This window comes from Anabrus simplex, chromosome 2, assembly GCF_040414725.1.
Source record: "Anabrus simplex isolate iqAnaSimp1 chromosome 2, ASM4041472v1, whole genome shotgun sequence".
NCBI lineage: Eukaryota > Metazoa > Arthropoda > Insecta > Orthoptera > Tettigoniidae > Anabrus > Anabrus simplex.
Window position 1 is genome coordinate 1200710712 of NC_090266.1, and position 23939 is coordinate 1200734650.

At 38.3% G+C, this 23939-nt stretch overlaps 1 protein-coding gene across 2 annotated transcripts in view; it reads right to left on the reverse strand.

The window, feature by feature from the left end:
- Positions 1-23939, reverse strand: part of BBS9 (Bardet-Biedl syndrome 9) — a 281278-nt gene that overhangs the window by 164004 nt on the left and 93335 nt on the right. For both annotated transcript variants that reach the window (XM_067142194.2, XM_067142193.2), the window contains exon 4: positions 8862-9106. In XM_067142194.2, the coding sequence (XP_066998295.2) occupies positions 8862-9106 (245 nt within the window). The remainder of the gene's footprint in view (positions 1-8861; positions 9107-23939) is intronic.

A 23939-nucleotide genomic window follows, 5' to 3' on the forward strand; every position in this document is an offset into this window, starting at 1 on the left:
AATTAACTTTCTTTTATAAAATTTTACCTCCCAAAGGGACATTCAGCGAGCATCCAATGACAAATATACAGTATGCTGTACGAAAGGTGTCTAATACTGTACATGGCATTATGTTATCAAACTGAGATGAAGCTTGGAGGGAAAAACAAAACATTATCATGTATACACACAAACAAGCAATCAGATACAATACTTCTTTTGCCGTCTGCATACTAACTGTTAATTCACAGTATCTAAAATCTATGTGTCTCACCTCTGGCTACAATCAACAGTCACATAAAGCTACAAGCTTCCTTCCCTCTTTCATCTGCTTCATTACTCAAATCAAGATTTCTTCTTATTTGCAAGTCATTCGAAAGCAAACCGCTTAAGTTCACGACAACTGAACATCCATAATATTGAAGGGTTACTTTGCCCCACCTTCTGCATTTAACCACTCTTAGTCCATAATAAAAATGTATGCAAGGATCAAATTACCATATCTGTTGTACTGTAAACTGGATTCTTTTTTTTGGTATTCATATTGAGAGAGAGAGAGAGAGGGAGAGGGGGGGGGAGAGGGAGAGAGAGAGAGACAAGAATGTGACGAGTACCATTGTGTCTGGTGTGGTCTGGGTGGTGGTGAGACGTGTAGGTCCAGAAAACTGCGTATGTGGTGTTTTGGTTTTCCTTGATCACTGCCTTATGTACAAATAACCAGGAAATGAGGAAGAGAGGTTGGTTACCCTTGCAGTTCATGCAGTTGTGTTTGGGTAGCTCACATTTAGTGTGGTGACATTTGGCACCACATCTGTTTCTCCTGATTTCATGTGGACAGCTGAATACAGAGTGGTATAGCAGCTGACAGTTGTAGCACTGAAATACCAACTGAGGTGGCATCAGGTGATGAAATGCTACCTTTGTGTGGCTATTGCTAGCCGAGTGCAGCCCTTGTAAGGAAGACCCTCCAATGAGGGTGGGCGGCATCTGCCATGTGTAGGTGACTGCGTGTTATTGTGGTGGATGATAGTATTATGTGTGGTGTGTGAGTTGCACGGATGTTGGGGACAGCACAAACACCCAGCCCCCAAGCCATTAGAATTAACCAATGAGGTTAAAATCCCCGACCTGGCCAGGAATCGAACCCAGGACCCTCTGAATCGAAGGCCAGTACGCTGACCATTCAGCCAACGAGTTGGACCCCTTAGGTGGTCAACCTCATGTATAGACCCCTCATAATTCCGAGAAATATCAAGATTTCAATGTTATACTACTGAGAAGTTTAAATGAAGAGTAATTTTTACCTCAAAATAAGATTTAAACTGCCACACTAAGTAACACAGCAATCAAGAGTCATGTGCCAATTATCATGACAGCATATTGTCTCATTCATAAATTACTAGGTCCCAATTACAATTTTACAAAATTAAGTTGGAGGAACCTTTAAGGGGCCCATAGACGTGCAATATTATTGCACAATATCGGGGTTTGTGCAATAAAATTGATAGTGTGTATTTAATATTGAAGGGTTGTGCAATATATTGTACGAAATCAAGAAAGTTTGAAATATATTGCGCAAATCGCAAAATACTGTGCTGTGTGTTGGCAATATTGTGCAATATCCCGTCCTCCCGCCAGTTGGTATCAACAAGCGTTGGAGAAGGTATCGTGATGGCAGGCAAAAAGGAGGAGTAAAAGTTTATTTTGGAGTTTATCGAAGTGTACCATGGCCTTCCGGCTCTGTGGGACGTTAAGAGCAAAGCGAGGAGTTCCTCATACAATTCACTATTCATGCGCAGAAAGTTTCAAAAATCATTTGGTTCCCATTTTCTCAGTTCACTGAGTAAATTTTCATGAGTGTACTTTTCTCTGTCTAGAAACCACTGTTTGACCCTTGTGCTTCTTTTCCGTTTCTGCTTCTTTTTGGCACTTACACCCACGGCGATCAAAACGCAGTAAAGATCAGTGTCACTCAATATAATCACCAAATAAAATGCCGGCATGGACTGACTATATATTGCAACGCGTATTGTACGTCTATGACCGCTTTGCACAATATATTGCACAACTATCAATATTATCTCCACACGATTCCATTTATTGCACAAACTCTATTTTTGTGCAATAATACTGTACGGCTATAGGCAGCTAACAATATATTGTACAAACCATTTTGCGCAATAATATTGCACATCTATGGGCCCCTTTAGTGGAAACATTGTACTTCACTCTAGCTAATTATTTCTGGCACAAAAATATTCATATCTTTTAAGTTTTACGAAGTTCGAATGTGAACAGGAGGTCCAGGTGATACAGCAATAACACAGTGCACCAGTCTGATAAACATTTTATTTATTTTATCTGAATTAAGCAAGCCTCTTCATAGTGGTGAACTTGAAGACCAACAGTAGAATTAAAAGCTTTTGCAGGTTTTGACTTACCGAAGGTGGTCGTGGTGATGATTTATAAGGAGTACCCTTCACATGACTTACGGTTTTATATTCCAATAACGCCTTGACATCACGTTTGCACAGAAGAAGAATGTAGAATTGTCACCCCACATATAAAAATATTAAGCACTACATTAACACACTAGGGCGGTTTAAAAACATAGTTGGGTCAAATACAGGCCATTTCAACGGAGGAGTAACACCAAGCATATTGCTAGCTAGAAGCTCATAGTGTGACTCCCCAGAGTTCAAACACCGAGCATTAGGAAGCATCACACAAACCATTGAAGTACAACACAGTAGAATCAACCAATGACTTATCTATAGCCATTAACATACCATTAAATGTCCAATGAAGAAACGACAGTCCACAGTTGTATTATAATTTTACCCAATCATTAATTTAGAGTTCCAGACAACAATCATGTGGCGACTGCATATGGATTTAAGATGAATAATAATAATCATAATAATAATAATAATAATAATAATAATAATAATAATAATAATAATAATAATAATAATGCTTTTTTTAACTGTAATGCCACAACATTAAATCCCCCAATCTTAATCCCACAGAAAACATGAGAGACTATTTGGAATAGTGGTTGAAATGGAGATATCAACATTCCCCCAGTTTTGTGGCTCTAGTGGATCTCATCATCAGCAAGTGGCTACAACTGGATATGACACACCTCAGAATCTATATATTAAATTTTTTTATGAAAACTTAAGTTATTCAGTCCGGCCATTCTATCCGGTCGATTTCCTTCATTCTTATTTTAACTGAAAGGTATTCATGCACAGATTTGTCATCAGGTACTATAGATCACTTAATTTCCGTCTCCCTCAAATTATTTGATTTTTCAATTTTTTGTCTCTTTGAAGCAATCATATCGTTGGTTCTAATTGAGGTACGGAGTTCGTTTTGGCCTAAGAACACTCTGTGGATCAAGCTCTTTCATTTCAGCTCTTAAGTATTCAAATCGGTTGATTCTGAGGAAAGTTATGAGTGCACATTCAATTTGATGTCTCATTTCTTCAACATTTTTTCTCATTGAAGCAATCATATCTTTCGTTCTAAGTGAGGTACGCAGTTCGTTTCAGTCTTAAAACACTCAGTGGATCAAGCGCTTTCTTTTGAGGTATTAACTACTTAAATTGGTAGATTCTGAGAAAAGTTATGAGTATTCATTTGTCTCCGTGACGAAGATCTTTGAAGGACTTTTTAACAGTTCGGCGCGTAGTGTTGTTCTAAGGAACGTTTAATTCAATTTCTTTGTGTGATGTATTTTCAAGTGTTTTCTTGACATAATATTACATTCTATTACCACAGCAGGTCATGTGCTTTATTCCATTAACTCGAAACTTTACAAATACATCCGTGAGGATAGTAATGAACAACACCATACAGTAAGGGCGGAGCCAGCGGGAAACTGCTAGTATCTTATTAATTATTTAGGATTAACAGGCATGAAAGTGCTGGTACAAACAGGTGGGAACAATAGTACGAGGGCTCTCAGAAGGAGGCGATAAAGCCTACGTTGAGAATAATTTTGATGGATGAAGCTGCATGCATAAACTGGCTTCGGTGGTGGGATCCTGCAGAACGAACATTGAAAGGCATAACATGAAGATGGATGGAATATATATGTATGTATGTATGTATGTATGTATTGTCCCCTTCAAAAGTGGAAATAATTTAATAAGGGAGAATGATTTATTTCATCAGTGAGTTGAAACAGTATTTCGATCGTCAGGAGGGTGAGATTTTACACTCCCGTGCTAGTGTGAACAAGCCGCCTGAGAACCGGTTTTCCCAACCTACCAAGAGAACGAGGAAGCAGGGTGAAATTCCTGTTAGGTGTCCTTCAGACATACATGTGTGTGTGTGCCACGTGATCAGGCGGGCAGCGTGATTGAATCGATCAATAATTGCAAAGTCGTGTGACGTGAAACTAGGGCAGCCAATAAAAATGACAACCTTCACAGGAATGCAACAGATCCACCAATCAGATATAATCAAGAGGCACACCTCCGTCTTAAGACAGTGAATTTATGGTAATTCCAAAGGAAATTTTGTAGAGGGTTTTTACTTCTGACCACTTGATTTGAGCGTTACTCTGAATGCAGCTACGGTCAAGACTGGACGTCGTTTGCTTTACTGGGAGACTTTGCATTAGAGAAGGCACTAAGGACTGAATAAACTGCAATTCAGACATTTTAAAAACTTCTCTACGATTTATTTATGACTGTCATAAGTTAAGCGTCCATCTCCAAATTATTAAACATTGCATGTGTATCCTGGACTATTGCTAAGACTTTTATTAGTTTCAGCTTTTCTACGAGAACTCAGAAGAAGGAAGGTCGTTGGTTCGAGCTCGCTTGAAGATGGCTATCCCTTTCCGAGATGAATCCTACTGTTTCCTGTGCACCTTCATCTCCTCCATGAGTCACTAATTATGTAAGGCGTCGGACATGGGCAAGACTTTGTTCGATGGAAGGTGATGTGACCACGTACTAGGTCATCAGCCAGAATCCAGTTAACACCAGCCACATGAGTATTCTTTAAGAATTCATCTTTCTATCTTTCTGTAAAATGTCTGTAAAACGTAGCCTTACCTTATTCATTTAGATTTTCTATTAGTTTAGCAGTAGTTTGACTTTTCATTCTTCTTTCCTCGATGGGAGGTAGTTTGTGCTCTGGAATCAATGTGTATTCGGTTCTATTAGTTAGAGATAAGAGTGAATGTCATCAAGAGAGACCTCAACTGTCCTAAAAATTTAAGACGGCAGGAGAAATAAAAGTAAATGACCTCTGCGTTAATCTTGAATGATTTTGAAATAGTTTGAAAATTAATTGAGACAGATTAGGACAGTGTTCTAGTGTTTTTCTAAGTGTCAAATTTCATTCTACGATTATACGACATTTCTGTGGACTTGAGTTCGTTTAGAGTCATCTGAATAATTTCGTACGATAGCTTTGCAAGTGTGATTAGGCACGGTCAATAAATATAATAATAATGAGTAAAAATAATTAAACCTAATTATGGGCTAAAATTTGAATAAGGTCATGGGTTTAATGTTGGTTTGTTCTTGGAAAGAATTATCGTGTGCTCACTTTATGTAAAGTAGGCCTGGAACATGGCATCCTCCGGACGGAGTAATGATGAATTATACGTATATTTTACTGTGCTATTAATTTGATTATGACTTGCAGGTGGACATTATATTTTGTGTGATAATTTATGCATCCATTAGAGTCATTTTTGGAAGAAATGTGTCACTGGACATGATTTCTTCGAGCTTGAGCGCAGATTAATCGAGAGCCACGATATAGTAGGAGAATAAGAATAAATGCCGCAACTCATGTACCGTAAGCGCGTATTCTAATATTTTGACCTGTGCTGTAGGTATTTTACTTGCTTATTTTGAATGATTTCTGTTTAAAGGATTCCCCTGAACATCGTTGCATAATTAATTTCTGCATAAAAGTGATAACCTCAACTCTACCACGTCCTAGATCGACACCTGGAATATACATGATATTGTCATCTAGAGAATGATTTCCCTAATTTGGAATAAATCCAAAAATTAATAATAATGGGTTAGTGTTCGTGTAAATAATATTGTAACATTGTCGTGTACCTGTGTGTGAATGTGTGATGTGTGATTTGATTATATTCTGTGTTTTGTGAATTTTCTTGAATGGTTTTATGATGATGTTCTCCACTGCGTGCGTCAAATTTTGACCGATTTACGTCATTTTCGCGTGTCCGTGATTTGATGAATTATGAATCTTTAGAAGATTTTAATATAATTTAAGGTAGATTAAGATCTTATTCACTAAAATAAATTGAATAAGAAAAGGCAACGTCCGTGGATTGATGTCACGAGGCTGAATTTATAGTTATTGTACAGTCACTTATTGCATAAAAACGAGTAACGTTTAGGTTGACATGAGATCAAATAACAGTTAATTATGAGAAGTTCAGTCACTTAATAATTATAAAAATGAATTGATTGATGAAGGGAAAGTCTAAGGAAGATTTATTAACCACAATTTCTTGAATTAAACATTTTTCAATAATTTTAATAAGGGAAAGAAAATGATCATTTTCTTGTAGAATTAAGCGAGATCCAGAAGGAATATTTTAATTTAAGCAATTTAATTATCATTATTGGAGTGAGTGATACCAGATATTATTTGATTTGCAATCCAGTTTATAGTAAATTAATGATCCCTATTATTATTATTACAGACGAGAACATTTGTTGAGCTTTAATTTGATCAACATTCCTTATAGACGATAGCACGAGGAGAAGAGATTTTCAAGAATTAGTCCCAGATTTTGTAAATTTAATTGTTTATTGGAAGAGTGATAGTTTTTAATAAATGTATAAAACCTATTTTAGCTTCTTTTCATTTGTCGCTAGTCCTTCATCTATTCCTGCCTTTAAAATTTTCTGCACAGCCGATAAGCGAACGGTCTACCTTTGAGACTCTCGCTCACCGGCGAGCTGAGCCCGGCATGATGGGGGCAGTATGTATGTATGTATGTATGTATGTATGTATGTATGTATGTATGTATGTATGTATGTATGTATGTATGTACACAGATCAAAAAAATTACTGGAACATGTTTTGTAACATCTGATATGTGAACGTTAATTTGGTAGATGGGGTTCCAATGGTCATACAGCTTACCTTGAGACCTTAGCAACTCAGGGTATGTCAAATCGAAGTTATACTCCATCTGTAGGTGTCGCCATGCATTAAACTGTCAGGTGACCCCTCAAAACAAAGTGAATAGCGGTGCATCTGTGTGTCGTCGTGAGATACACAGACTACTGCAGTCATTTGAGCATGCTGTACATAAACCAGCACATCCCATGAGACATCTTAACGAGGTTCAAGTCGCAAGGGCCGTCACTTTGATCCAGGAAGGATGGACTTTTCGTCGTGTTGCTGTGAATCTCGGTGTCTCTCCGTCAGTTATTTAACGCTTGTGAAATTGCTGCAATGAGACAGGCCAGTTCACAAGGAGGGTTGGACAAGGTCATGGATGCATGACAACCCCACAGGATGACCAATATGTGTCCATCTGTGCAATGCGGTGTAGTTCACCAACTGCCAGAGAAACTGCAACAAGACCTCAGGAGAGTCACTGGAGTCACAGTGTCTGACCAGACAGTAAGGAACAGGTTAATAGAAGTGTCCTTACAACCCAGACATCCTGGTTCGAGTGCCCCGTTTAATGCAGCAACATCGCGCAGCTCGCCTTCTGTTTGCCCGTACCCACGTCAACTGGCAACTTCGCCAATGGAGGCCTGTGTTATTCACAGGCGAGTCCAGATTTCCTCTGACACAGAAGTGGTGTACATCAACGTGTATGGAGACACCGTGGTGAGCAGTACATACCAAATGTTGTCCAGGAAGGCGACCGATTCGGACAAGGTTCTGTGATGCTGTGGGGTGGCATCAGTATTGATGGCCGTATGGATCTTGTCGTCATCCGTTTTAATCTTACTGCTGCGGGGTACATCGAGCAGATAATGCTACAGCATGTGTTGGTTGCTGCATAACGTGTTGACCCTGAATTCGTATTCATGCACAACAATGCCAGGGCTCATGTAGCGCACATCACCAGAGATGTCTCTTGCGAGAACTGGACATTCAAGAGATGGAATGGCCAGCAGTGAGTCCCGACCATAATCCCATCAAGCATGTGTGGGATAGGCTTGACAGAAGAGTTCATGGGCATCCCGTTCCACCACAGACTCTCCAAGGCATCGAAAGGGCTCTTATTGAAGAATGGGACCTGATACCACAATGTGACCTCCGTCGACTTATATGGAGCATGCCATGTAGGTGCCAAGCTGTGATAAATGCTCGCGGAGGACATACACCATACTGAAGCTCTCCAACTGTGATAAAAATCCACCCTAGAGGACTGCTATCACTTTGTTTTCGCCCCTATTTGGACATTTCCATTTGTGTTCTGATAATGAACGTGAATCCATCAATGTTCTTTTGTATACTCCTGTGGTAAAGATCAAAGGTTTAGTTGGTAATATACTTGGGTGTGAGGTATTGTTTTGTGGAGCATAGCATACATTCAAAAACATGTTCCCCTAATTTTTTTAAACTGAGTATGTATGTATTTATTTATTTATTTATTTATTTATTTATTTATTTATTTATTTATTTATTTATTTATTTATTTATTTTGTAAGAAAAAGTAAAATGAATGTATAAGAAATGGTAAGGTATCCAGTCTACCAAATGATGTTAATGTTTTAGCAGCAAGAAAGGATTGAAATGTACTCAATTCTAATTCCTCAGCTCGTGTTTATACATAATGTAATCTTATTCATTTGAAGCTAGAGAGAAAAGTTTTCTTCTAGAAAACAATTGGTCATGACACTGACCTGCAATGTATGAATGAAGGCAACAGGGTTTGTATTCGAGTCTCTTCATGAACTTGAGGGTTCCATTGTCTCTAAGGCAATACAAATTCCTCTCTCCAAGAATCACTACATCTGCATGGGAGGGCCATGCAATACATGCAACATCAAGAGCAGCCTCTCCAAGATTGAAGCTCCAGTCAGCAGTTATTTTCCGCCCCGATGTTGCGTCCTGGTCCGAGCCACCAGCTTCAGCAAGAACTTGATATCTAGAGCACACAACTAATAATGAAATAATGAAATTTGGAAACAAATTAACTACTACAATCAATATAAACATACACCTTTCATAGTTCAGTCAGCAAATCTCATTCTCTGGAATGGCAACTTATAACACCTCCATTTCTATTTTTTGTGAGAAAGTTATTCATTCATCAATCAAACACTCCTGATATGCATTTAGGGAAGTTGCACAGGTGGCAGATTCCCTATCTGTTGTTTTTCTAGCCTTTTCTTATATGGCTGCAATGAAAATGTAAATTTATTGAACATCTCCCTTAGTAAGATATTCCAATCCCTAACTCCCGTTCCTACAAATGAATATTTGCCCCAATTTGTCCTCTTGAATTTCAACTTTATCTACATATTGTGATATTTCCTACTAATAAAGAAACCACCCAAACTTATCTGTCTAATAATGTCATTCCACGCCATCTCTCCACTGACAGCTAGGAACATACCACTTATATTAAATCTGTAACCGCTATGGATTACACAACTAGGAACAAGACAGATAAATTTTTTAAATAACAAATTTATCACACAAAATAAATGAAACATACACACCATGTTAATACTCTGGAAACAACGCAGAGTTATAAATAAGAGTTTAACTAACGTGGCAACTAAAAGAAAGGAAATGGGAAGCAGTTGGGAACCCTGCCAGGTCCTTGATAAGGTAGTGTGTTGCCGGGAAAACGAAATTAATGGCGATCCCAATTGAACACTACATTATTTTACTGAATTATAAAATTGGAAACTGACGTTACAAAACAAGGTCAATAATGAAACACAAATTAAGTTAATGTAGTAAATAAACAAATTTTAAGATATCAATAGTGTCAATAGTACAAGCTTCAGCTTCACGCCAACGACTTAAAAACAATGTAAAGAAAAATTTAACAGTCATAATTTGAAGTCATTACAAGGTAGTTTCGTAAGGTAGTTGCGGACAATACCAACTTAAAATTACATATAAGAAAATGAGCTCTCAATTTAGCAAGGACTATCCCTCTACAACCAAAGAAGTTAAAGAAAAATACACGTTAACATAACACCACATGCAGGTTAAGACAGCAAGGAAAAGAAAGCATGTTAATTATTAAAAATCCTAAAACAGAGCCTGATCAAGTACCTGCCTATTCAAAAACACTTCTGAATAAGGTGTATATCTTAAGATGAAACAGGACTACCGGAGACAATCCCAGAGGAAATTAAAATTTACATATTTATTACAGAGTATATAAAATCTAAGAAAAGGGGAATACCTCCAAAACAAAGGGGGTATGACTAGCTGTGAGGGTTGAGTCATTTGAACTTAAAATTGGCGAATGGAAGATACCACGGGCAAACTCCATCGTGGAAAGAAATTTAAAATAAGAATTTACATTTAAAGGTTGAAATCCAAAACATGAACCAAATAGTGCTCACCTCAGAGGGCCAGTCGTCCCATCAGATTGAGGAGAAGACTGCTCTCTTCGCCGGTCACAAATCAAAGACGACGGACACAAGCTTGGTCAAGTCGCCAGGAGCCGGAAATGGGGCAATCAAGAGATAACTTATGAGCGCACCCCCGTTTCTTACATTCGCCAATTAGAAATCACGTTATTTTAGACAATCAGGGCTCCAAAAGTTTTGATGAGAAAAGATCTTTACAACTTCCAGAGACTTCCTTTCTGATGCAACAGGAAATCACTAGAAGCATCTCACCAATGCAGACACGTGCAGCTGCACCCTGCCACACAAGTTATTATCTAAATCCAGATGCTAATTACACAGATATTTACATTATAAAATTTTACACAATAAACAAATAAATTTAAGTTCTTCTTCTTGGTCCTCAGTCAATTTTTAAGGTAAAACAAATGAACATATTTTACAGAATCAAATAGAACAAAATCAAAATGAAAACGATGACCCTTGTCCTTCAACAACGTACTCTAACGTCTTTTCTTGATTTAATACCGTAACGAAATCAACAAAAGTAAATATCCACCTTTTTTATACTTATATTTGCTTTAAGCATATTAATTATTTATTTATAGTACATGTGTTTTACCTTGGGAACATCTTCAGCTATGTTTCATTGCATAGGTGAAATTACAAAGCATATTCTATCTTCTCAAAAATCATCATAAAAAGTACCTTGTTATGTTTAAAACTATATGAATTTACAAAAAATAAAAATTATTGAAATCTATGAGGAGGGTTGAATGAGGAGGTGAAATGGGAAGGGAAATGGATCTACTTTGTTCTGAACTATTTTAAAACTATTTCTATTCACTTGAACAGATTTTTTTTAAGTACTTTTGTGTATGTTTCCTAGTTGTTTATTATTTAAAAAGTTTTTGAAAAATATTTTTTTCTTGTTGATGTTCTGTTTTTAATTACCAAGGAGCAAAACATGTATTATAAATAATTAATTTAAACAAAGCAAATATAAGAGTTTAAAAGGTGGATATTTGTTTTTACTGATTTAATGCAAATAAGATTTGATACAGGAAATGAAGCTGATTTCTTGCAAAACATACCACTCGGTCAAGCAGCTTGTCTCTTTCCTCCCAAGTCTTCCCGGCCCAAGATTTGCAACATTTTTGTAACGCTGCTCTTTTGTCGGAAATCACCCAGAACAAATCGAGCTGCTTTTCTTTGGATTTTAACCAGTTCTTGAATGAAGTAACCCTGGTGAGGGGTCTCATACACTGGACCATACTCTCGCTGGGATCTTACCAGAGACTTATATGCCCTCTTTTTTACATGCTTACTACATCCGCCTCCGTAGCGCAACGGCTATGGTTATTAGCTGTCATTCTCAGGGTCCTAGGTTTGATTCCCGGTACTGCCAGAAATTTAAAACTGGCACGAGGGCTGGCATGTGGTTGAAATGGTTCATGCAGTTCACGTCCATTGGGGGTGTGCCTGAAAAGAGTTGCACCACCTCGGGATGAGGACACGAGTTTACTTTTTACTTATCCATACTACAACCCCTAAAAACCCTCATAACCATGTGCAGAGACCTGTACCCTTTATCTACAATGCCATTTATGTGATTATCCCATTGAAGATATTTCCCTATATTAACCCATAGGTACTAACAATGATCCCCAAAATGAACTTTCACCCCATCAATGCAGTAATTAAAACTGAGAAGACTTCTCCTATTTGTGAAATTCACAACCTGACTTTTAACCCTGTTTATCATCATACCACTGCCTACTGTCCATATCGCAATATTATCAAGGTCATTTAGCAGTTTCTCACAATCTTGTAACTTATTTATTACTCTATACAGAATAACATCATCCGCAAAAGCCTTATCTCTGATTCCACTTCATTACTCATATCATTTATATATATATAAGAAAACATAAAGGTCAAAAAAATACTGCCTTGAGGAATTCCCCTCTTAATTATTACAGGATCAGATCAAGCTTCGCCTACTCTAGTTCTCTGAGATCTATTTTCTAGAAATATAGCCAGCCATTTAGTCACTATTTTGTCTGGTTCAACTGCACTCATTTTCGCCAGTAGTCTCCCATGATCTACCCTACCAAATGCCTTAGGTACGTCAATTGCGATCCAGTCCATTTGACCTCCTGAAACCAAGATATCTGCTATATCTTGCTGGAATTCTACAAGTTGAGCGTCAGTGGAATAACCTTTCCTAAACTCAATGTGCCTTCTATCAAACCAGTTACATATTTTGTAAACATGTCTAATATAATCAGAAAGAATGTTTTTCCAAAGCTTACATGCAATGCATGTCAGAGTGACTGGCCTGTAATTTTCAGCTTTATGTCTATCACCCTTTCTTTCATACACAGGAGCTACTATAGCAACTCTCCATTCATTTGGTACAGCTCTTTCATGCAAACAATAATCAGATAAGTACTTCAGATATGGTACTATATCCCAACCAATTGTCTTTAGTATATCCCCCAAAATCTTATCAATTCCAGTTGCTTTTCTAATTTCCAACTGTTGTATCTTATTGTAAATGTTATCATAGGTAAGTTTTAATACTTCTTTAGTATTAGTCACCTCCCCTATTTGGACATTATATTTGTAACCAACAATCTTTACATACTGCTGAATTAATACTTCTGCTTTTTGAAGATCCTCAGTTACACACTCCCCTTGTTCATCGATTCCTAGAATGTCCTTCTTGGAACCTGTTTCTGTCTTAAAGTACCTATACATACCCTTCCATCTATATATATATAAAATAAGAGTTTTGTCTGTACATTGCTCAGAATTTTAAAAGAATGGTATTTCCATATCGGTCATAAGCACAGTAACATGGAAATGCACATTTTACTTTTCCGTAATTCTGTCTGTCTGTATGTATGTACACGCATCACGAGAAAATGGCTGAAGAGAATTTCATAAAAATCGGTATGTAAAGTCAGGGGGTAAGCCACTACAATCTAGGCTATAAATTATTTTATTCACACTGAGTGAAATGGTAGTTTAGGGGAAGGCCCAACATTCAATTCTCAAATATTTATATTATTAGTGGTCCTATCGATAAATACTACATAACTAAAGTTACATAGAATTAAATTTCCGATCATTTATGTCCTATACATTTTTACCATACTGGCTATGATAACACAGACATTCATGAATTTTTATTTTTGTTGCTAAGTCCACACCAACGCCGAGCCACGAGAAAATGGGCAAACAAAATTTAATTAAAATTGGTATATAAAGTCGGGGAAGAAGAAACTATAGTCTAAGCTATAAACAATTTTACTGGCCTTGGATGAAACTGTAGTTTAGGGGTAGGCACCTTAAATACCGGTATATATATATTACTTTGCTATTTGCTTTACGTCGCACTGACACAGATATGTCTTATGGCGACGATGGGATAAGAAAGGCCTAGGAAAAGGACAGAAGGGGCCGTGGCCTTAATTAAGGTACAGCCCCGGCATTTGCCTGGTGTGAAAACGGGAAACCACGGAAACCCATCTTCAGGGCTGCCGACAGTGGGGCTCGAACCCACCATCTCCCAATTACTGGATACTGGCCGCACTTAAGCAGTTGCGACTATCAAGCTCTGTATTTTAATTTTTAAATGCGGTACCTATTTATTGGTCCTACAGAAAAGTACTACATAACAAAAGTTATAGAGGATACAATTTCCGATCATCTATGTTTTATTCAGTTTTATCGTACCTACTATGATAAGAGTAGTATTTCAGAGCCGGAAGAAAACTAAATGTGAAGGCCTACAATATCGAAAGCTCATTACACTGATCAACAATAATATTACATTGACCATTGTTTGTTGTGATGTTCTTTGCCTCTTATTGTGCCCTCAACTCCGATAGATGGGATTATTGTTGCGTACCGAGTATAACAGCCTGACCGAATATTCGCGGGAAATAGCTGGGGAGTTAGAAAACTTTTTTCTTTAGCATGCCATTCTTCTGGTTCATACATTGTCTGTTACTGCTGGTACATAGCACACTGGTTCATCATAGTGTTCCACCTATTCGATACCTATTCTGACGCGCTGTTTTGAATGAGCAGTGTGCACACTTAAGTGCAGAGGCTCAGTAGTAGTATGACCTGGTCTAGAGCTATAATTTATGGCTATTCCAAATTATAGCACCACAATTCAATAAATAATTCAAAATTCAACCCTGAAAAGAGCCGTTTTAAGAAAAGTGTCTTCCTCTTCACTTTTTAAAAATTATTCATTCATTTTATTCAAAATTCGCAGTGAAGAGGTTTCTTCTCCTCTGGCTCGGAGGAAAAATTTGCCTCCAAGTCAGATAGATTTTTCCGCCGGCAGTGTAGTGAAATGAGATATTCTGACTCATCGGGTACTCCTAGGAAACAGATTATTAAAAGGGCATAGATTTGCCCTGGGACGCTCCACTGTTCGACCCCCCCCCCCCCCCGCAATCTCCCCACTGAAAAAAGACGAAGAGGGTTCACGGATCACGGCTGTCTGCGGTTTGGTCATTCCAGCTCTGGAACTTTGGACTGTTAGATCGGCAGCGTAGTCCTGTTTGTTAAAAGTGAAAAAATGCATGGTTTTTCATTTGATCGAGTATTTCATATTGGTTTTAATCGCACCATTCATACTGACGTCATTGTAATGACCTATGTTCATTTCACATAGGAAAAACCACTAAGACAGTCTTTCTGAGCATGTAAAAAAGCAGGTGGAGAGTGAATGTTTGCCATTATAAATGAAAACTCTCCAACCTGATTGTGACTGGTGGTAGGCAAGCTGGCCTACCATTACAATGAAAATTTCCTAACCCAGTCTTCACATGAGAAAAGACTTTTGGCGACTTCCCAGTCGCGTTTCTAGGGTAACGTTAAGAGCTATGCAATTTAATACAATCTTGCTCACAAGGTGAACACTACCTAACCTAGAATTCTGTATACAATGTAGAATTCCGTAGCGAAGCACGGGTACATCAGCTAGTTCTTCACTAAAATTTGTATGACAGCCTATTATGCTTGCAATCATATTATCCTTAGCTGACTTAATTTTTTTGCTATTTGCTTTACGTCACACCGACACAGATAGGTCTTATAGCGACGATGGGACAGGAAAGGCCTAGAATGGGAAGGAAGCGGCCATGTCCTTAATTAAGGTACAGCCCCAGCATTTGCCTGGTGTAAAAATGGGAAACCACAGAAAACCATTTTCAGGCCTGGCGACAGTGGGGTTCAAACCCACCATCTCCCAGATGCAAGTACAAAGCTGCGCGCCCCTAACCACATAGCCAACTTGCCCGGTAGCTGACTTCTTTGCTAGATACATTTTCCTGGTAATACTTTCAATTTAGCCTTATGTCCACAGCCATTTCTAACTCTATTTCTTTCCAACCTGCACCTTCTTAGTCTTTTTATTTCTCTGTTATAATATAGTGGATCTTTATCATTCCTTAGAACCTTTGAAGGTACAAACCTGTTTTCATAATCCTCAAAAATTGCTTTAAACCCATTCCACAGTCTGTTTACATGTTTATTTATAGTTTTCCACCAATTATTGTTACTATTTAAAGACTCCCTCATGCCAGTTTTTTCAGCAATATGGTACTGCTTAATAGTCCTACTTTTAAGACCTTCCTTTTTATCACTTTTTTTAACTACAACAAAAACAGCTTTGTGATTACTAATACCATCTATTACTTTGGTTTCTCTATAGAGCTCACCTGGTTTTACCAGCATCACGTCCAGAATATTCTTCCCTCTAGTTGGTTCCATCACTTTCTGAACCAGCTGTCTCTCCCCCTTTAACTTATTTGCCATTTGTTGACCATGCTTCCTGTCGTTCACATTACCTTCCCAATCGACACTTGGTAAATTGAGGTCACCCGCTACAATCACGTTCCATTCCATATCGTTTCCTACAAAGATGATTATCTTATCAAATAATTCTGAATGAGCATGAGCTCTACCCTTTTCCCAGTCTGTACACACCAAAGACATCAAGTTGCCTATTATCTTTAGAGATGAGCCTTACACCTAGAATTTCACATCTGTCATCTTTAACTTTTATCGTGGCTTACAAGTTCTTTCACCAGAATGAATACTCCCCCATCCTACCAGTCCTATCCTATCTCTACGATACACACTCCAGTTCCATGAGAAAATTTCTGCATCCATTATATCATTTCTCAGTCATGATTCAACTCCTATTACAATATCTGGTAAGTATATATATCTATTTAACTACCGTACTTAATTTTATTCCTTTCTTTACAATACTTCTACAGTTTTATGTCACCCCTACTTGACTTCCAGATCTCTGTACCCTTATCACTGCTCCCTAGACCACCCAGTTCTCCTGAATGTACCTCCCTATAAACTTTCTAAACAAATTTCCTAACTTATACATACCACTGCGGTTTAAGACATTCTAAAATGTCTCTCATCAACACATCAATGTAACAGGGATGGACAATTTTCTTTAACATCGAGACACACTCCAATCAAAGCAGCATGCAAACTTGCAGTCTCAAGGAACTGTTGATTTCATGATTATAGCCACAGGACCTCAAAGTTGAAATCAAACCACAAGGTCATCACATTTCATTTCAAAAATCCTACATGCACTGGCCCAACATTTGCACTGTGGGTGCCTTGATGAGAAGCCGAAGACAATGCAACTTGGCTATCGTGCCCACAAACTATAAACAATGGTGTTTTCGGTGGTGGGGTCCTGTAAAGTAAATGGTGGGGGATAGGCAACCTACAAAAATAATGGCATCAAGGCGACGATGATCAGTTGCAGTTTTTAATAATATAAAGAATAGAGGTATGGAACTAAATGAGGCCACAGAGCCAGCTGTAAACAGAAGATTGTGGAGGCATTTAGTTTATTTACAGGGGTCTGCAGAATGAACACTGAACACTGTTTGCACGTAGTAATAACCTATTGTAATTGGGATATGTCTGAACGCACTTTAAAATTATTATAGTGGAGTTACTTTATTAGAAATTTACATGCATATTTTAGTTTAGTGTTTATTATTTTGTAGTAAATGAGATTAGTGATATTTATTTAAATTTTACATTAAGTAGTTCCGTAGGTGTCAGATTATGCGTTGTAAGTTAGGTTTTACGCTGTTTTGATTTTGGATTTTAATAATATTAATTTTTTTTTTTAAATACTGGTATGTTTGTTGATAGAATACTTAGAATACTTGTAACTTCTGCAGTGTTTACATTCATACAGCAAAAATAGACACAGTATCTCCAAGAGAAATTCACCATTTCCACCTATCCCGAAGGTAATAATTTCTTTAAATAAGAAGATACCCTTGTAAATATTGTTTAATGAAAGAAATTTAACTGAATATACTTTTTTTTTTTTTTGCTAGTTGCTTTACGTCGCACAGACACAGATAGGTCTTATGGCGACGATGAGATAGGAAAGGCCTAGGAGTGGGAAGGAAGCGGCCGTGGCCTTAATTAAGGTACAGCCCCAGCATTTGCCTAGTGTGAAAATGGGAAAGCACTATACAATATTTCACTGGCAAAATAGTTAACAGTTGTTGCATTGTTATCGATTATTGCCACTTATCGTATTCAAATACTGCATCATGTGCTACCTACAGTTGAGGACAAAGGGTATAGTGTAGTCAAGAAGACAAAAATAATGATTAGCCGATTACTGTATTCTGATAAAGTAATTGGTTCTGAGTAGGTAGTTCAAGTTTCCGGGAGTAGTTTATACTTGCATTTAACCAATTGTAATTAGGATATGTCTAAACGCAGTTTAGAATGAATGCAGTGAATGCAATATTGTTAGAAATTGTTGTGTTTACTAGGGCCCGGATTTTTTTGTTTTAACCTATTTTTTCCTCGCTATCTATATATTAAAAACATTTATGAAAACTTAAGTCAGTCAGTCCGGCCATTCTATCCAGTCGATTTCCTTCATTACTTTTTTTAACTGAAAGGTATTCATGCACAGATTTGTCATCAGGTACTATAAATCACTTAACTTCTGCCTTCCTCAAATTATTTGATTTTTCAATTTTTTGTATCTCTGAAGCAATCATACACTTAAGAAAATGGAAATTGCAACACCATGAAGGCCTTGGTCGTTTGTGTTGATTTTCAAGATATGGAACGATGCCATGTAGGTATGTAAACGATCAAAGTTCCAGACCCATTGGATTGTTGCTACAGGTCTCCCTACGTGATTGGTCGCGGAGGAATCGACTCCAGTATACGGACTCTGGTGTAGCGTAGTTGACTTGCAGTCTGTGCAGTGAAGTGTTCCCCGTCAAACATGCCTCGACGACAGAGAAGAACACGCTATCAACAACTGTCGCCGTTTGAGAGGGCTCGGATAATTGGGCTGGATTATCACTAAGGACTGTCGCTGCACGTGTTGGCCAACAGGCATCTATGGTACAACGTGTATGGCAGCAGTGGTCAAATGAAGGTACCCACACTTGTAGACCTGGCACAGGCCCACCGCGACAGACAACTGTGAGAGAGGATCGCCGCATCATTCGGATGGCCCGGATGGAACCCCATGCAACAGCAGCGAACATTCGAGCAGCTGTGGCACCCCACGTTACACAACAAACAGTTGGTAATCGCCTGCGTGCAGCTGGCTTACGAGCCGATGTCCCTGCAGAACGTGTTCCATTGACCCCACAACAGCGACGTGTAAGGCTGGCCTGGTGTCAGGAAAAATCGACGTGGGTCGACGAATGGCATAGGGTCGTCTTAAGTGATGAAGCGCGCTTCTGTCTTGCCCAAGGTTATCGCCAGAATCGTGTGTGCCGACATACCGGGGAGAGGGGCCGCCCAGATCTTATTGTTGAGAGGCACACAGGGCCAACACCAAGCATTATGATCCGGGGAGCTATTGGCTTTAATGTGAAATCACAATTAGTGCTTGTTGAGGGCACTATGACTGCTCGACAGTACGTTGATAGGGTACTCAATCCAGTGATTGTCCCTATGATGGCGAACATTGCTAATGGGATGTTTCAGCAGGACAATGCCCGGGTTCACACTGCACGCATCTCCAGAGAAGCTCTCCACGACATCACAACCTTAGAATGGCCCGCCAGATCCCCGGACCTCAGTCCTATTGAGCATGTGTGGGACAAGATGGGTCGACAACTGGCCAACCGTCCTCAGCCACCCACAACTCTGGAACAACTGACCCGTGCAGTGCAGCAAGAATGGGCCACAATTCTTCAGGAAGCGATCCAGGGCCTTAGTGACTCCATGCCTCGACGAATTCATCAATGTATTGCAGCTCATGGCAGGCACATCCTGTATTGATTGTTGTCCAAACTTGCAGTCAGAGGGACCTGAAAGTGTAATCATCGAATCACAACCGAACGCTCGTCCTGCATGTTCAATTGCAGCAATGTAGCACCACTCTTTCTGAGTGTTGCAATTTCCATTTTCTTCAGTGTATCCTTGGTTCCAATTGAGGTACGGAGTTTGTTTTGGCCGAAGAACACTCAGTGGATCGAGCTCTTTCATTTCAGTTCTTAACTATTCAAATTGGTTGATTCTGAGGAAAGTTGAGTGCACATTCAATTTGACGTCTCATTTCTTCAACATTTTTTCCCATTGAAGCAATCATATTATTTGTTCTAATTGAGGTACACAGTTCATTTTTGTCTAAATACACTCAGTGGCTCAAGCACTTTCTTTTGAGGTAATAACTACCTAAATTGGTAGATTCTAAGAAAAGTTATGAGTACATTTGTCTCCGTGACGAAGATCTTTGAACGACTTTTTAACAGTTTGGCGCATAGTGTTGTTCCAAGGAACGTTTAATTCAATTTCTTTGTGTGATGTATTTTCCAGTGTTTTGTTGACATAATATTACATTCTATTACCACAGCAGATCATGTGCTTTATTTCATTAACTCGAAACTTTGCAAATACATCCGTGAGGATAGTAACGAACAACACCATACTTTGTACATTGCGGGTGAAGCCAGCAGGAAACTGCTAGTTTAATTTAAAAATTTCTATACATTCATTTGTTTCACACTTCCTGGAGCAGAATATGTGAATTTCATTGCACCTAAAAAAACCTAAATACCTGTTTTATCTTCTTCAGTCCGACTCGTTGGCTGAATGGTCAGCGTACTGGCCTTTGGTTCAGCGGGTCCGAGTTCGATTTTCCTCCGGCTCAGGGATTTTAATCGCTTCTGATTAATTCTTCCGGCTCAGGGATTGAGTGTTTGTGTCCGTCCCAACACTCTCCTCATCATATTCAGACAACATACCACACTACAAACCACCACAGAAACGCGCAATAGTGATTACATCTCTCCAGATAGGGTTGGCGTCAGGAAGGGCATCCAGCCGTAAAACAGGGCCAAATCCACATGTGCTGCACAGTTCGCACCCGCGACCCTACAGGTGTGGGAAAAGCGGTAGGAAAATAAGAAGAAGAAGCTGTTTTACCTTCTTCAAATAAAGATTGTTATTTCCCAATTGAAATGCACTGTAAAATTATTTCCACCATCGTCCACAGAGAGTAGTACAGCCGACAGAGTGCATGGTGAATGGTTCCTGCAGTATTTTCTAACTGTAATTGTTGTATAGTGAAACAATGCCTAAATCACACTTATTGAGAAAATGGATTGACATAGATGGACACTTCACTGCGGATGGTCGAGTAGTCTTCTGTCAGGCATGCTCCGAAGAAGTAAGTTTCCCGTAACTGACCTAAAACCTGCATTGCAGTACCCTAGCTCGCTTACTGAAGAGTACTTAGGATTTGGATTCATTTCAGGTTAAATGTGAGCAGAAATCCCATCTCGAGCAGAATAAATATGCAGCTGCTCACATGGCTAGCGTAGCAAGAAGAAATAAGTCCAGCAGCAACAGTAAGCAAACGTTTATTTCTCCCACAGTTGGCAGGCCTGAAGATAACTTTAACTTTCACCTAAGTAAGGCATTGGTGTCTGCAAACGTCCCATGGAACATGCTAAGTAACCTGACCATGAAAACGTTCTTGGGAGACATCAGTGGCCGCAGTATACCTATTGAATACACTGAAGAATTATTTGTATCCTATTTACCAGAAGACGAAATAAGAGAAGATATAGGCGATCACTATATTTGGTGTTCTGTTGATGAAACATATGGCAGTTGCGGTCGCTCCATTGTGAATGTAGTAGTAGGTGAGCTGGAACAAAATGAACCAGGTAACCCTCATCTAATTCCTTGTAAAGAAATAGAACAAACTAACAACAGCACAATAGCCTGCACAGTGAGGGATTCTTTACGCATATTGTGGCCAGCAGGGAATCAGGATACAGTAGTAAGTTGCTTTTGTTAGTGAAGGACAATGCTGCCTACATGTTGAAGGCAGGGCAGGTTCTACAGTCCTTCTACCCGAGCATGCTACATGTTACATGCTTGAGCCACGGCCTGCACCGCCTTGCTGAGGAGATTAGAAGCAACTTCAGTGATGTGAACAGCGTGATTTCTTCAGTCATGAACGTTTTCTTAAAAGGCCCAACATGTATACAGGTGTTCAGAGAGAAACTACCGGCAACACCTCTTCCACCTGAGCCGATACTTACCTGCTGGGGAACTTGGCTGTCTGCTGCTGAACACCTAGAAGGAATTAAAAATGTCGTCGATGACTTGGATTATTTGTTATCTACTGTTGTGTTGGTTGCTGCCATTCTGTTGGCTCTAAGCCAAATAACAAATAACAACTTTCAACTAACATAAAACATTATTTCAGTATCTACTAGCATTTTCTGGCAAGGTTTCAGCCAATAGTATTACCTACGGTGCTAAGGGCCACTTACAATTTTCCAACTGATGCTTCTGTTTCACTTCATGCTGACGAATTTCATCAGCGGCCTTGGACATATTATATTTATGACAATCATGTTTATGCTTATGTTCACGCCCTCATGTCGTTGGCTTTATATTATTACCACTTTGGTTTTCCACTAACATTTTAAATGAACTGCTTTAATTGGAATTTTTAATGGAAGAAGTTTTAGTCTCCGACAAGATTTTAGTTTAATCATTGACAGTGTTTACATTAGCATCTTTATATATTGTATCATTTTTCACTTTTTTATGTCCCGAATTTTAATAACTGGCTAAACTTTTAGTTTCCACTTTTAATATTAGTTGTACTCTTGATTGTTTTTAGGCTGAAGATGCCCTTAAATGAGGGCAAAACATGTTCCATTTAACTGTGAGTCTATTTATGTAACCACTATAAGTGGAAATAAAAGTACTGAATAGGTGGATTAAATTAAAACACCTTTATTGTTGTTGAACTGCCCAACTCTCGTCGCTTCCCTAGCATATATTAAGATACATTTTTGTTTTATACCAGAAGCTATTTTCCAGTTGGAAATTGCAACCTTGCCACTCAAAGGTTCCCTGGATATTACTGGCAATGTTTTCAGAAGATAAATACCTGGGCAATTGGGAATGGCATGTTCTTCAAAGCTGCAGAAGGTTCTTCAACGCAATCCTGGTTTTGAAGATATGAAAGTCATCAATTCACTATTACATGGAGAAAAGTATTCAGAAAAATTACCCCTACAGCCTGCTGCATTAGCATCTATGTACTACTCTCCAATGACGTCATGTTCCGTTGAAAGAAGTTTTCTGTCATATACAAATGTGTTACGAGAAACAGGAAACCATTTACACCAGACAATTTGGGTATGTACATTGTTATTTACTGCAATGCCAGTAAATAACTTACAAAGGAAACAGTAAAGTGTATCTCCGTGTATTTTTATGAATATGACAATGTAAACTTTTGTGAAATAAGTACATAAATCAATTTTACAGAACTACGAAAACAGAAAATTATTGGTGCCTGTATTGATCCTGAAGGCAAAACCTAAAATAATCTATTCTAAGAATACAAGAAACCTAAAGTGAAGGTTTATGCCACCTAAACATCTGGGCCCTAGTGATTACTGTATCATTGCATAATGTAGTCTAGTAAGGTAAAAATCTCTCTTCTGTTAGTGCATCGGTAGAAAAATAATAATAGTCCAAATAAGTACCAAGTATTTTAATAATGACTCCAGTCCTATTGTTTCAGTTAACCTGTTATAATTAGGAAACACCTAAGTGCAGTTGAGAACTACAGTGTAGTGATTTTATTAGATAGTATCTTGCCTGCTTTATTTCTGTGTTACCCTGTGTATGGTAATCCGTTCGATATTTCAGCATTTAACTAAATGGCAGCAGTTTTCATTTCTATTAGAGCATAGTAGAGTAAAATAATAATAATAATAATAATAATAATAATAATAATAATAATAATAATAATAATAATAATAATAATAATATTCTCTCTAC